This window comes from Saccostrea cucullata, unplaced genomic scaffold, assembly GCF_032062105.1.
Source record: "Saccostrea cucullata isolate Sc308-1 unplaced genomic scaffold, CSIRO_AGI_Scuc_v1 ctg533, whole genome shotgun sequence".
Classification (NCBI taxonomy): domain Eukaryota; kingdom Metazoa; phylum Mollusca; class Bivalvia; order Ostreida; family Ostreidae; genus Saccostrea; species Saccostrea cuccullata.
This window is the reverse complement of record NW_026926449.1, coordinates 165790-177870: the sequence shown is the minus strand read 5'-3', so window position 1 is coordinate 177870 and position 12081 is coordinate 165790. Positions and strand designations below refer to the sequence as shown.

Genomic DNA, 12081 nt, shown 5'->3' with positions numbered 1-12081 from the left:
TTGAATACAATGTTCATCTGTCGCAATAATAATTGTCAAAGATTGATTTTAAACTGAAGATTCGTGAATAAAAGATGACATGAATAATAGTTGGTTTACAGTTATGTTTTCTCTTGAAAACAGTGGAATACATTTATTACAAACTAATTGTGAATTTAAGAATTGAATTTGATATTCACCAAGAACTAGAAAATAGTGAATGAAAATTTTTTTTCTAATAGTGGTCAAATGATTAAGTAATTTCAGACATTCCTAGCAATTCACCATGTCTGTTTTCTGCTATATAATCATGAATTAGAGGGGAGAAAATCAAACTGCAGATTTCACTGAGAATAACGATGTCGTTTTTTTATTTTTCCTGACAGGTGAGTTTGACAACTCGAGTGGGGAGGACTCGGACTCAGGAAGTGATTTTGTGATGGGGGAATCAGGGGGAGAGAATCTGTGTATTCCTGCCCTGGGATATCTAAAGAGGTGCTCCCAGATCTTACAAACAATGTGGAAGATGCCAGCATGTCCTGTGTTCAACTGTGCAAAAAGGTCAGAAAGAGTAGTTATTGGGGAGATAATTTTTGTCAATTTTTACGTCCCTTATCAATCTGTTTCATCTGTCATTGTAAGGAGTCAACTTTTGAACAGTTTTAATTTCTTCTCTGAAGTGACGGAGACAGAGTTAATTAAAAACATTGAATTTTTTGGTCTCAGACAGTAAAAATCTTGTTTATGTGTTATATTTGTGTTTCAATGGTGCAATGTCATGACTGTATATAAAATGCATTCGACATTTTACAAATGACTGATTGAAATTGGTATATGAATCATAAATGTAATTGGAAAATTCAGATATGTTCATGTATAAACTGCACAGACTTTTTTCTTTGATGGTTCAGCCCTTTTAAGTTAAGTTTTTTAATGTTTTCAAATGTTTACAGAATACAGACCACTCCTACCCATGTGTTTGTGGACTCAAGTCTGCCTCATATGAACATGGGAGATTTCATCCGTCACTACGACGAAGTCAGTCAGCAGCGCTGTCATAGCTGTGTCGCTGAATCGTCACAATCAACAGGCGGTCACAGAGATGAACCAGCCCTAAAACCCGACCCCTCGGACAATGGCCCCGAGCCTCCTGACAATCTCCCTCACCTAGATGAGGGCGGAACAGACAGTCTGAACTCTGTAGATTCAGGTGTGATAACCATGCAGAGTGACATCAAGTCTAATATCAAAACAGACAATGAGGAGGAGGACACACAGCAGTGTACCTCCAACCCAGGGGGTCAGCCTGATGACTCTACCGGTCACTGTGAGCGGTGTGCCGCTCTGAGGCTCCTACAGAGACAGCCAGGGGGTGCCTCAGAAAGTCCCCCCAGGTCTTTTGATTCACTGGATGCTATAGACAATAGTACGGGGATCCTACACGTCTTGTTCCTGTTGTTGGAGGGACTGGCCAGTGCCGTCTCATCGTGTCCTAAATCGTATCAACCCGAGACGCTGGAGATGTTGTTTGATCTGCTCAAGGCCACAGCTGATGTTCCTGGTGAGGCTTCTCCTCAGTCTACATTGTCTCTGCTTATAGTTCAACAAAAGCTATGGCTACATTAAATAACTAATATTGAGTCTTTTATCGTACAGATTGAAGTAAAAACAAAATTATTTCAATATAATTCTATATTTCCCAAACTTTATCATATTTAAATTGGTAGTCCAGTTTTATTTCTATGTTGTAGGTGCTGAGTTTGCCCTGTTTTGTGTAAACAGTCTCCTCCTGCCAATGATTCAGTCGTGGTTACGGGAGGGAAGCCGTAAGCCTGGGTACTGGGACTGGGGGGCTAACAACTTTAAGCAGTGCTGTGGTCTGTGTACAGACTTGGTAGTGGATCTGGTACACAAGTTCTCAGGTATCTATCTAGAACCAGGCTCCTGGGCCATGCCATAAAACAAACGAGCTCACTTGGGATCTCAGTCTCAATTCTCCACTAAATATTCCTTTTGTGAAAGTGAGACTTATATAAAAATGAGTTCAACTAAGTTTTATGGCCCCTGAGCCAGGAATAAATTGTGGCAGGATAGAATGTACATCTAGATTTATTTTGAGAAGAAAATCCCTAATTAAGGAATCGTTATTTATTATTTTTTTACTAGAGTGTTGACAGATTCAATATGGATATATACTGGTGTTTATGATCAAACACATGTTTTCTGTCACCTTCAAAGTTAGGACCTAGATATTATCTATTTAAGTTCAAAGTCAAGTTTCTATAATAATTTAAGACACAATCAAACCTTGACACAGGTACATCGACAAAGGTGTCCCAGTCTGTGGAGCTGATGCTGAAGCAACTGTACAACATTCTGGTGGAGTGTATCTCCAAGCCTGCAGAGGTGATCTCAAGGCTAGGCTGCTCCTGTATCAGGTAATTACAGCCTGCCGAGGTGATCTCAAGGCTAGGCTGCTCCTGTATTAGGTAATTACTCTCCCAGCCTGCCGAGGTGATCTCAAGGCTGGGCTGCTCCTGTATCAGGTAATTACTCTCCCAGCCTGCCGAGGTGATCTCAAGGCTAGGCTGCTCCTGTATTAGGTAATTACTCTCCCAGCCTGCTGAGGTGATCTCAAGGCTAGGCTGCTCCTGTATCAGGTAATTACAGCCTGCTGAGGTGATCTCAAGACTAGGCTGCTCCTGTATTAGGTAATTACTCTCCCAGCCTGCCCAGGTGATCTCAAGGCTAGGCTGCTCCTGTATTAGGTAATTACAGCCTGCCGAGGTGATCTCAAGGCTAGGCTGCTCCTGTATTAGGTAATTACAGCCTGTCGAGGTGATCTCAAGGCTAGGCTGCTCCTATATTAGGTAATTACAGCCTGCCGAGGTGATCTCAAGGCTAGGCTGCTCCTGTATTAGGTAATTACTCTCCCAGCCTGCCGAGGTGATCTCAAGGCTAGGCTGCTCCTGTATTAGGTAATTACAGCCTGCCGAGGTGATCTCAAGGCTAGGCTGCTCCTGTATTAGGTAATTACTTTACCTGTCCTGGCTAGGCTGCTCCTGTATTAGAATTACAGCCTGCCAAGGTGATCTAGGCTGCTGCTCCTGTATTAGGTAATTACTCTCCCAGCCTGCCGAGGTGATCTCAAGGCTAGGCTGCTCCTGTATTTGGTAATTATTCCCCCAGCCTGCCGAGGTGATCTCAAGGCTAGGCTGCTCCTGTATTAGGTAATTACTCTCCCAGCCTGTCAAGCAGCAGAGGAAGGGGGATTACTTATCAATAACAATGTGCCTTAAGGTCAGTTTTCTTATCAATAATCACTGTGCCATTCTCCCTATGTGATCTTCTCTGCCTCAGTGACTGGTTATTACAGAAAGCTTTTCTTCTGACAGTCCTACCTGCTGAGAATATGTTTGTATATTTTTCTGTCAAAATTTCCATATTGTCTTGCTTTTAGACATGTAATGCTCAGTGCAGGAAGGTCATTCAATGAAGAAATGTGGCAGATCAGTGGAGTTGCCATGGAGACAGCATTAGACGTATCAACCTTCCATCTGAGACAGCTGATGTTACTAGGTGATCATAGCACAGGTCAAGGCTGCTTCACCACAGGAGTGTTATAGACTGAGACACCTGGCTCATCAGGTGAGTTTGTCTTGTTATAGACTGAGACACCTGGCTCATCAGGTGAGTTTGTCTTGTTATAGACTGAGACACCTAGCTCATCAGCTTGTTATAGACTCACCTAGTCATCAGGTGAGTTTGTTTGTTATAGACTGAGACACCTAGCTCATCAGGTGAGTTTGTCTTGTTATAGTCTGAGACACCTAGCTCATCAGGTGAGTTTGTCTTGTTATAGACTGAGACACCTAGCTATCAGGTAGTCTTTTTGTGAGACACCTAGCTCATCAGGTGAGTTTGTCTTGTTATAGACTGAGACACCTAGCTCATCAGGTGAGACTAAGACACCTGGCTCACTAGGTGAGTTTTTGTCTTGTTATAGACCGAGACACCTAGCTCATCAGGTGAGTTTGTCTTGTTATAGACTGAGACACCTAGCTCATCAGGTGAGTTTGTCCTGTTATAGACTGAGACACCTAGCTCATCAGGTGAGTTTGTCTTATTATAGTCTGAGACACCTGATAAAACACCTGGCTCATCGGTGAGTTTGTCTTGTTATAGACTTGGCTCATCAATTTGTTGTTTCTGAGACACCTAGCTCATCAGGTGAGTTTGTCTGTTATCAGACACCTGGCTCATCAGGTGAGTTTGTCTGTTATAGGCCTATCATCAGGTGAGTTTCCTGTTATGTGTTTCAGCGAGTTTGTCTTGTTATAGTCTGAGACACCTGGCTCATCAGGTGAGTTTTTCTGTTATAGACTGAGACACCTGGCTCATCAGGTGAGTTTGTCTTGTTATAGACTGAGACACCTAGCTCATCAGGTGAGTTTGTCTTGTTATAGACTGAGACACCTAGCTCATCAGGTGAGTTTGTCTTGTTATAGACTTCACCTAGCTCATCATGAGTAAGCTCAGGATTTTTGTCTTGTTATAGACGGAAAATCAGGTGAGTTTGTCTTGTTATAGACTGAGACACCTAGCTCATCAGGTGAGTTTGTCTTGTTATAGACTGAGACACCTTCATCAGGTGAGTTTGTCCTGTTATAGACTGAGACACTGTCATCAGGTGAGTTTGTCATAGCTGGACACCTGGCTCATCAGGGGTTATAGACTGAGACACCTGGCTCATCAGGTGAGTTTGTCTTGTTATAAGACACCTGGCTCATCAGGTGAGTTTGTCCTGTTATAGACTAATCACTGCTCATCAGGTTTTCCTGTTATAGACTGAGACACCTTCTGAGTTTGCCTCAGTAGACTGTCATCATCAGTGAGTTTGTCACACCTGCTGAGAACACTGGCTCATCAGGTGAGTTTGTCCTGTTATAGACTGAGACACCTAGCTCATCAGGTACATGTATTTTTTGTCTTGTTATAAATTTCCCATCAGGTGAGTTTGTCCTGTTATAGACTGAGACACCTGGTGAGTTTGCTTTTATAGACTGAGACACCTGGCTCATCAGGTGAGTTTGTCTTGTTATAGACTGAGACACCTGGCTCATCAGGTGAGTTTGTCTTGTTATAGACTGAGACACCTGGCTCATCAGGTGAGTTTGTCCTGTTATAGACTGAGACACCTAGCTCATCAGGTGAGTTTGTCTTGTTATAGACTGAGACACCTAGCTCATCAGGTGAGTTTGACATAGTCTGAGACACCTGGCTCATCAGGTGAGTTTGTCCTGTTATAGACTGAGACACCTAGCTCATCAGGTGAGTTTGTCTTGTTATAGACTGAGACACCTAGCTCATCAGGTGAGTTTGTCTTGTTATAGACTGAGACACCTAGCTCATCAGGTGAGTTTGTCCTGTTATAGACTGAGACACCTAGCTCATCAGGTGAGTTTGTCTTGTTATAGACTGAGACACCTGGCTCATCAGGTGAGTTTGTCCTGTTATAGACTGAGACACCTAGCTCATCAGGTGAGTTTGTATATGACATAGGTCACATTCCTGATAGAAATTTTTTACATACGCTGCATTTTTTTTTTAAGGTTGTATTTAGCTCTGTTTTCACTAGTGGTGTTCTCATAGAAAGTGATAATTTCTACACATCTACTTTGTATATGTATTGACATTGACAAAATATTCCTTACAGTACTTTCATTTTATAAGTATTTTTAATCATGATTATTGTCTACATTATTCATATCTTCATTGTGTACAGGTATTCCTGTTAGACAGTCAGATGGCCGCCCATCAGTTAACAGTTGATGTGGAGGAAGATAAGTCTTTTGTTTTTCTGTTGTACAAATCGGGGGAAGAGAACTGTTTGAATCCAGATGATATCCTTCTCAGGTAATCAGAATTAAGTGTATTTCCTACTCAGGTAATCAATATCAGATCAATCTTATCAAGGTTATATTCTTTTTAGGCTTAATCTTTTTTCCAGCCAAATTCCCAACTTCACCGTTTTCATGCCTTAAAATTACATGAATGTATTATTATGTGAAATTAAAAAGAGGGTCAAATGTCTCAATCTTTTTTCATACCTTGATTTTTATATCCTTATGATACTCCAAGTTTATGTTAGTGTACATAAAAAGATGAAAATGTTAAGTGTAATATCATGTTTTAATGTGGCGAACATTTTCAGATTGCCCTTTAGAAATGTGGTGGTTGGATTATTAGCCAATCAGCTGTTACTACAAACCATTGGTAGTGTTCTTCTTAGTGCTGACTCAGCAAAGTCAAACACAGAAAATGGGCAACATACAAGAATGTCAGGTAATTTTTTTTAGAATTTTTTTTAATCATGTGATTCTTGCCTAATATGATAGTAACTTTTAGTCCCTTTCACTTTCTGTAAATTCAATTGTTTAAAATGTTGTTTTAAATCAGGATTGATGTCTTATCTGGCCAATTTCTATGAAACCAGTCAGATTAAACAAGTTTTACTGTAGAAGTAGTTCTTTATATTGGATTGGTTATTTTGTAGGAATGATTCCACTGTTATCTGTCAGAAACATTGTTAAGATGTTGGAGTGTCTGAGGAACTCCTATAAGCTGGCTATGGAGTTTGACTCCAGACCTGGACTGAAGTTCCTGATCCAGAAGGTGGCGCGGACTGAGGTGGCTGTTAACCTGTATAAACAGGCCGGGGCCGCCACGGTCTTCTTCATCCACACGCTGCTACAGATCGGGGCTAACCTTCCCAACCTCACCAAGGTCAAGGTTAAACATTTGTCCTACTCAGTTCAACAGAGTCTTCTAGATGTTTGTTACCGAGATACAAGACACTGTTTAAGTACTGTAGATGTGTTTTCTAGTCCGGAGTTATTTATTCAGCTTTTGAAGGCTATCTGTGACGAGTTGTGTCAGATGTATGTAGACATTTTGTCGGATGAGACCTCCAGTCGAGTGGATACGATGGCAGAACAGCAGGTCTTTTTCCTGATCGCGCAGCCTGACGATATTTCTGATATTGTGAGCAAAAGAAAGAAAGGTCAAACGGATGTCTTAAAATCAAAACAGTCAGCACAAGATCTGATGTCCTCAGCTGTCCCTCTACAGGGTAAGGGTGAAAATTCACTTTAATTGCTTTTTATTTATTTTAATTGATATCTTTTCTTATAATTCCATATAAGATTATAATTATTTAAATGTATATGTTAAAATTAAACCCAATTTTCGTGTGAAAATCAGTATTTCAAGATTGTTTTAGTCGGAATTAATAGAAAAAGAAAAGAAACGGAAAACCTATCTGAGTTAAAATTCAGATGTATATTTACTGTTCTGACATACAGTCATGTATATGACTTTTGATATCTACCCTCTCAGAGCAAGCCTGTGTAAGTTCTGGAGGAAGTTCGGAAGATGAACAGGAAGTAGAGAGTTCTGATTCTGACCATCCAACCAAGAGTAAGCGAGAGCTACGGGAGGAACAGGACAGCAAAGTGTATACGATCGCCACGGATACACTCATCAAGTCCTTAATGACCGAGTACAAGAGACGTAAACAAGCTAACGCCATGCCAAAGTTTGTCAAAATCTCCAAAACAAAGAAACAGCCCAAAGAAAGGAAATCTAAAGACCCTGTAGATAAGGTGGACAAACAGATAGAGGCCCAGAGAAAGACATCGTACATGAAGGTGTGTAGAATTCCTTTGTACAGAAGTAGGTCTTACAGTGTTTGTTGTATGTTTACAGTAACACAGTGTGTGTTGTATGTTTACAGTAACACAGTGTGTGTTGTATGTTTACAGTAACACAGTGTGTGTTGTATGTTTACAGTAACACATTGTGTGTTGTATGTTTACTGTAACACATTGTGTGTTGTATGTTTACAGTAACACATTGTGTGTTGTATGTTTACAGTAACACATCGTGTGTTGTGTGTTTACTGTAACACAGTGTGGGTTGTATGTTTACAGTAACACAGTGTGTGTTGTATGTTTACAGTAACACAGTGTGTGTTGTATGTTTACAGTAACACAGTGTGTGTTGTATGTTTACAGTAACACAGTGTGTGTTGTATGTTTACAGTAACACAGTGTTTGTTGTATGTTTACTGTAACACAGTGTTTGTTGTATGTTTACTGTAACACAGTGTGTGTTGTATGTTTACAGTAACACAGTGTGTGTTGTATGTTTACAGTAACACAGTGTGTGTTGTATGTTTACAGTAACACATTGTGTGTTGTATGTTTACTGTAACACATTGTGTGTTGTATGTTTACTGTAACACAGTGTGTGTTGTATGTTTACAGTAACACATTGTGTGTTGTATGTTTACAGTAACACAGTGTGTGTTGTATGTTTACAGTAACACATTGTGTGTTGTTTGTTTACAGTAACACATTGTGTGTTGTATGTTTACTGTAACACATTGTGTGTTGTATGTTTACTGTAACACAGTGTGTGTTGTATGTTTATAGTAACACATTGTGTGTTGTATGTTTACAGTAACACAGTGTGTGTTGTATGTTTACAGTAACACATTGTGTGTTGTTTGTTTACAGTAACACATTGTGTGTTGTATGTTTACTGTAACACAGTGTGTGTTGTATGTTTACAGTAACACAGTGTTAGATCTATGTTTACAGTAATACAGTGTTTGATCTATGTTTACAGGACAGTGAAGCCCGGGTGCAGTCCTGGACAGAACTCCTGTGTACAGTACTCGGTCTGTTCCATCAACTCCCAGACTCCGAGTTCCAGGTTCTTCTTCCCACGGTGTTCAGCTGTGTCAATCAGCTGGTGTGTCATGCCACAGAACAGAGACTGAGAGACTCAGTAGGGCAGATTGTCTACAGACTAGGGGACATACTAGACTTAACCAATGACAGCCAAGGTTACAGCAGTGTTAAATCAGCCAATCAGGATGAAGATAACATTGATGTCAATATAACCAATGATAGCCAAAATCACAAATAACCAATACAGATCTTACTTTCTTCAGAATTTCTATAGGAACTACTGACATGTGCATCTGATAAACTGTGGGATAAAGATCACATTGGGATATAAAGTAGTATTGCAGCATCAGTATAAATCAATTGTATTGCAAATATTAAATGTGCAGTTGTCAAAACATTTTATATTAAATGCAGGGTATTGGAGTCACCAGTCATGATAATGATATGTATTGTTGTGAGGTTACAATTAAGTGATTTTAAGTACAAACTTCAGAAACACTTGTACTTTATAACAGTTTGTTTATGGAACTTGGGAACTAAATTGTTGTACTTTTGTATTTTAAAAAGGACCATTATACTGTACATCAACTCTGTGACTGTGAAATACATATTTTAGACAATGTGCAATATTTTTCAAGATAAAAAGTCCCTTTACTTACGCATAAATATACCTCATTTCTTATTCTTTGAAAAGCCATATATATATTAGTTTACTTTCTTTGGTGCTTTGTGTTATCTAATAAGAGTACATATAATCAACATTAGTATCTTATTTGATTTTGTGTATGTACCTGTCAAGTCTCATTTGTCAGCATTCCATAAACAGGTTTTCAAATTTTCACCCTTTCCCAAAATGATTAAGAGCCACTTAATATTTTTTTTTAAAATTGGATCAGGTAGAAACTTTTACACTGTAGGTCAGTTTGATTTCCAAGGTCATTTGAGCCATGGTAAGATACGTCAAGTGAGCATTGTAGCCTGTAGGCATCCAACTCATATTCTTATTCCACAACTGAAGACCTTATCGAAAACATTCCATTCCATATACGTTTATCTGAGGTAGTCTGTCGTCTAGCGACTGTGTGTCATGCCATTGGGAGACATGCATTTAAACTTTTCAAACTTGCAACTTTTTCAAATATTTTCCTACAGAACTTTTATTTTAGAGCAGATTTATCTACATTTAACATTAAAAATTTTGTTTAAAATGGGACTGCTTTATAACTTTAATTTTTTTTTCCTGATGTAACTGCAGGCCCTACTTGTTTTTTTTTTTAATCTTGCCCATTAAAGCCAAAATAAATGTCTCTTTCAGGTACTTTGAGTTAATATCATCAAGATAAACACATGCAAGTAAAATCATTTGTTCAATGGATTTGATTGATATTACTGTATTTTCACAAGAGTAAATTGGAACTACTTTAAAATTAAGTGTCAACATAAACATATAATTTTTTCATGTGAATATGGTTGTAATTTATATTAAGTCTGTGAAATATTTATTGTTTTTATTGATATGTTGTAACTACATCTATTTTTCATGTCTTTCTATTCTCTATATTCCAAAGTATTATATTTGTTATTTGAAATTGAATGTTATTTATTTAAAAAATACAAGAGTTATTTGTTTATTATCTAATTAACAGTCAAGCTTACTCTTCCAGTTAATTTTCAGTGACTCAATAAATCATGCTTATAACGAGGTGCCAGGAACCAGGAATTTTGCTTCATTATAAACATACTTTGTTATTCGGTGACGTCTCCATATCAGTGAAATATTCTGGAGAGGGACGTTAAACAGTATACAATCAATCAATTATTCCCTTAAATTCAAACATAAGCGCTTGACGTTTTTCACCTTTCTCTTTATGAATAAAAAATTCCTTATACTATGATAATAAAAGTATAAGGAATTTTTTTATTTATAAAGAGAAAGGTGAAAAACGTCAAGCGCCTGTGAGTTCACAGTATGTTTTTAAAGACACGGGGAATAAAAATCACTCCAGTATAAGCAGGAATTCATTATAAGCATGATCGTTATAAGCATATTTTTCTGTATAATGTATTTTAGTACATATAGTAAATTATAATTTAGTCTATATATCCTTGTAAAAAATAAATAGTTTTATTTGTTACCAAATTACCAAACAAGCATTACAGTTCTCATTCTCAGTGAAAACATGATATAGTAAATGTACATAAATTATGATGAATTCAGTCAAGAAATTATCATGCATTATGATAGCTGCAGATCTGTAGCTCTCCGAAAAAAATTATTGAAAGACCGGAGAGCTACAGTGCCACCCACTGAAAAAACTATATTTATTGTGCACAAAAAAGTGCACAAATTTAATAATTTTTCCAAATTCTTATAATTGCAAAAAATAAGATTTCAAAAAATTAAACTCTCTCCTCATACAAGTTCTCTCGTAGTTGACATCTGAACGAAGCATATTGGACCGAATTATCTTTGAAACCAAAATGGCAGTATAAATAAACGAAATGTTTTAATATCTTTTCCAGGAATGTGTTATTTAAAAATCATCAGATTATGAGGAATGTTTTGTTGTGGAAACAATGAAAAAAATATGCTAGAAAAATACAGTTAGTAATATTTTGAGATTACAGCTTTAAAAACACAGAGAAATAAATCGACAACCGAGCGCATTTTTTTGTGCGCAATAAATATACAGTTTTATATAAAGGGTAATGATACAAATAATCTCCGTTCTATCAATATATATATATATTCTAAGAGCTTTCATTGTACATAGCATATATGAAAGCATAAAGAATTGTGTTCACTTATAAAGAGTCAAAATTGTCGTATCATGGTACTTCACTGCAAGAATGTTTTACTGAATTCATAGAGATGGTACCTCCTGCATTGTTTAGTTATTCCCGCATTTTATGGGGTCTGTTGATTATATTTTTAGTGCATATCAAGAGACAAACTCAGTTTAAGGACATGAATTCCAGACTTCTGTACCGTTTACCAGGAATTAAAAATTAACTGTTTATGTCTTTTTGTTATTACTGCCTATTAACTGGACTTTCATATACTGTAGAAACACAAATTTTTATGGGGATCAAATTTTGCTAATTTGTTATCTTAAACAGTTTTGTGGGCATTAAATTTTGTCATTTCAAAAGTAACACTATTCAATAAATTAGTGTGAGATTAAATTTCGTTGATAATTGTAAGCAACGAAATAAACGAAATTTAATCCCCAATAAAATTTTCTGTTTTTAGAGTATATATATATATATATATATCAGGTTGTCTGTCTCTCCCCCCCCCCTTTTCACGAAACTGAGGGGACATTAAATTTTGTTCATCTGTCAC

At 37.6% G+C, this 12081-nt stretch overlaps 1 protein-coding gene across 1 annotated transcript in view; it reads left to right on the top strand.

Moving 5' to 3' along the window:
* The window catches only part of LOC134271723 (brefeldin A-inhibited guanine nucleotide-exchange protein 3-like), a 36130-nt gene extending 26265 nt beyond the window's left edge, over positions 1-9865 (top strand). Inside the window, 11 exon segments of the mRNA XM_062753934.1 lie at positions 366-540; positions 933-1540; positions 1731-1901; positions 2297-2417; positions 3440-3563; positions 3565-3627; positions 5765-5895; positions 6194-6324; positions 6536-7111; positions 7378-7688; positions 8671-9865. Of these exon segments, the coding sequence (XP_062609918.1) occupies positions 366-540; positions 933-1540; positions 1731-1901; positions 2297-2417; positions 3440-3563; positions 3565-3627; positions 5765-5895; positions 6194-6324; positions 6536-7111; positions 7378-7688; positions 8671-8973 (2714 nt within the window). The 3' untranslated portion in view covers positions 8974-9865.
* The last annotated feature ends 2216 nt before the right edge of the window (positions 9866-12081 follow it).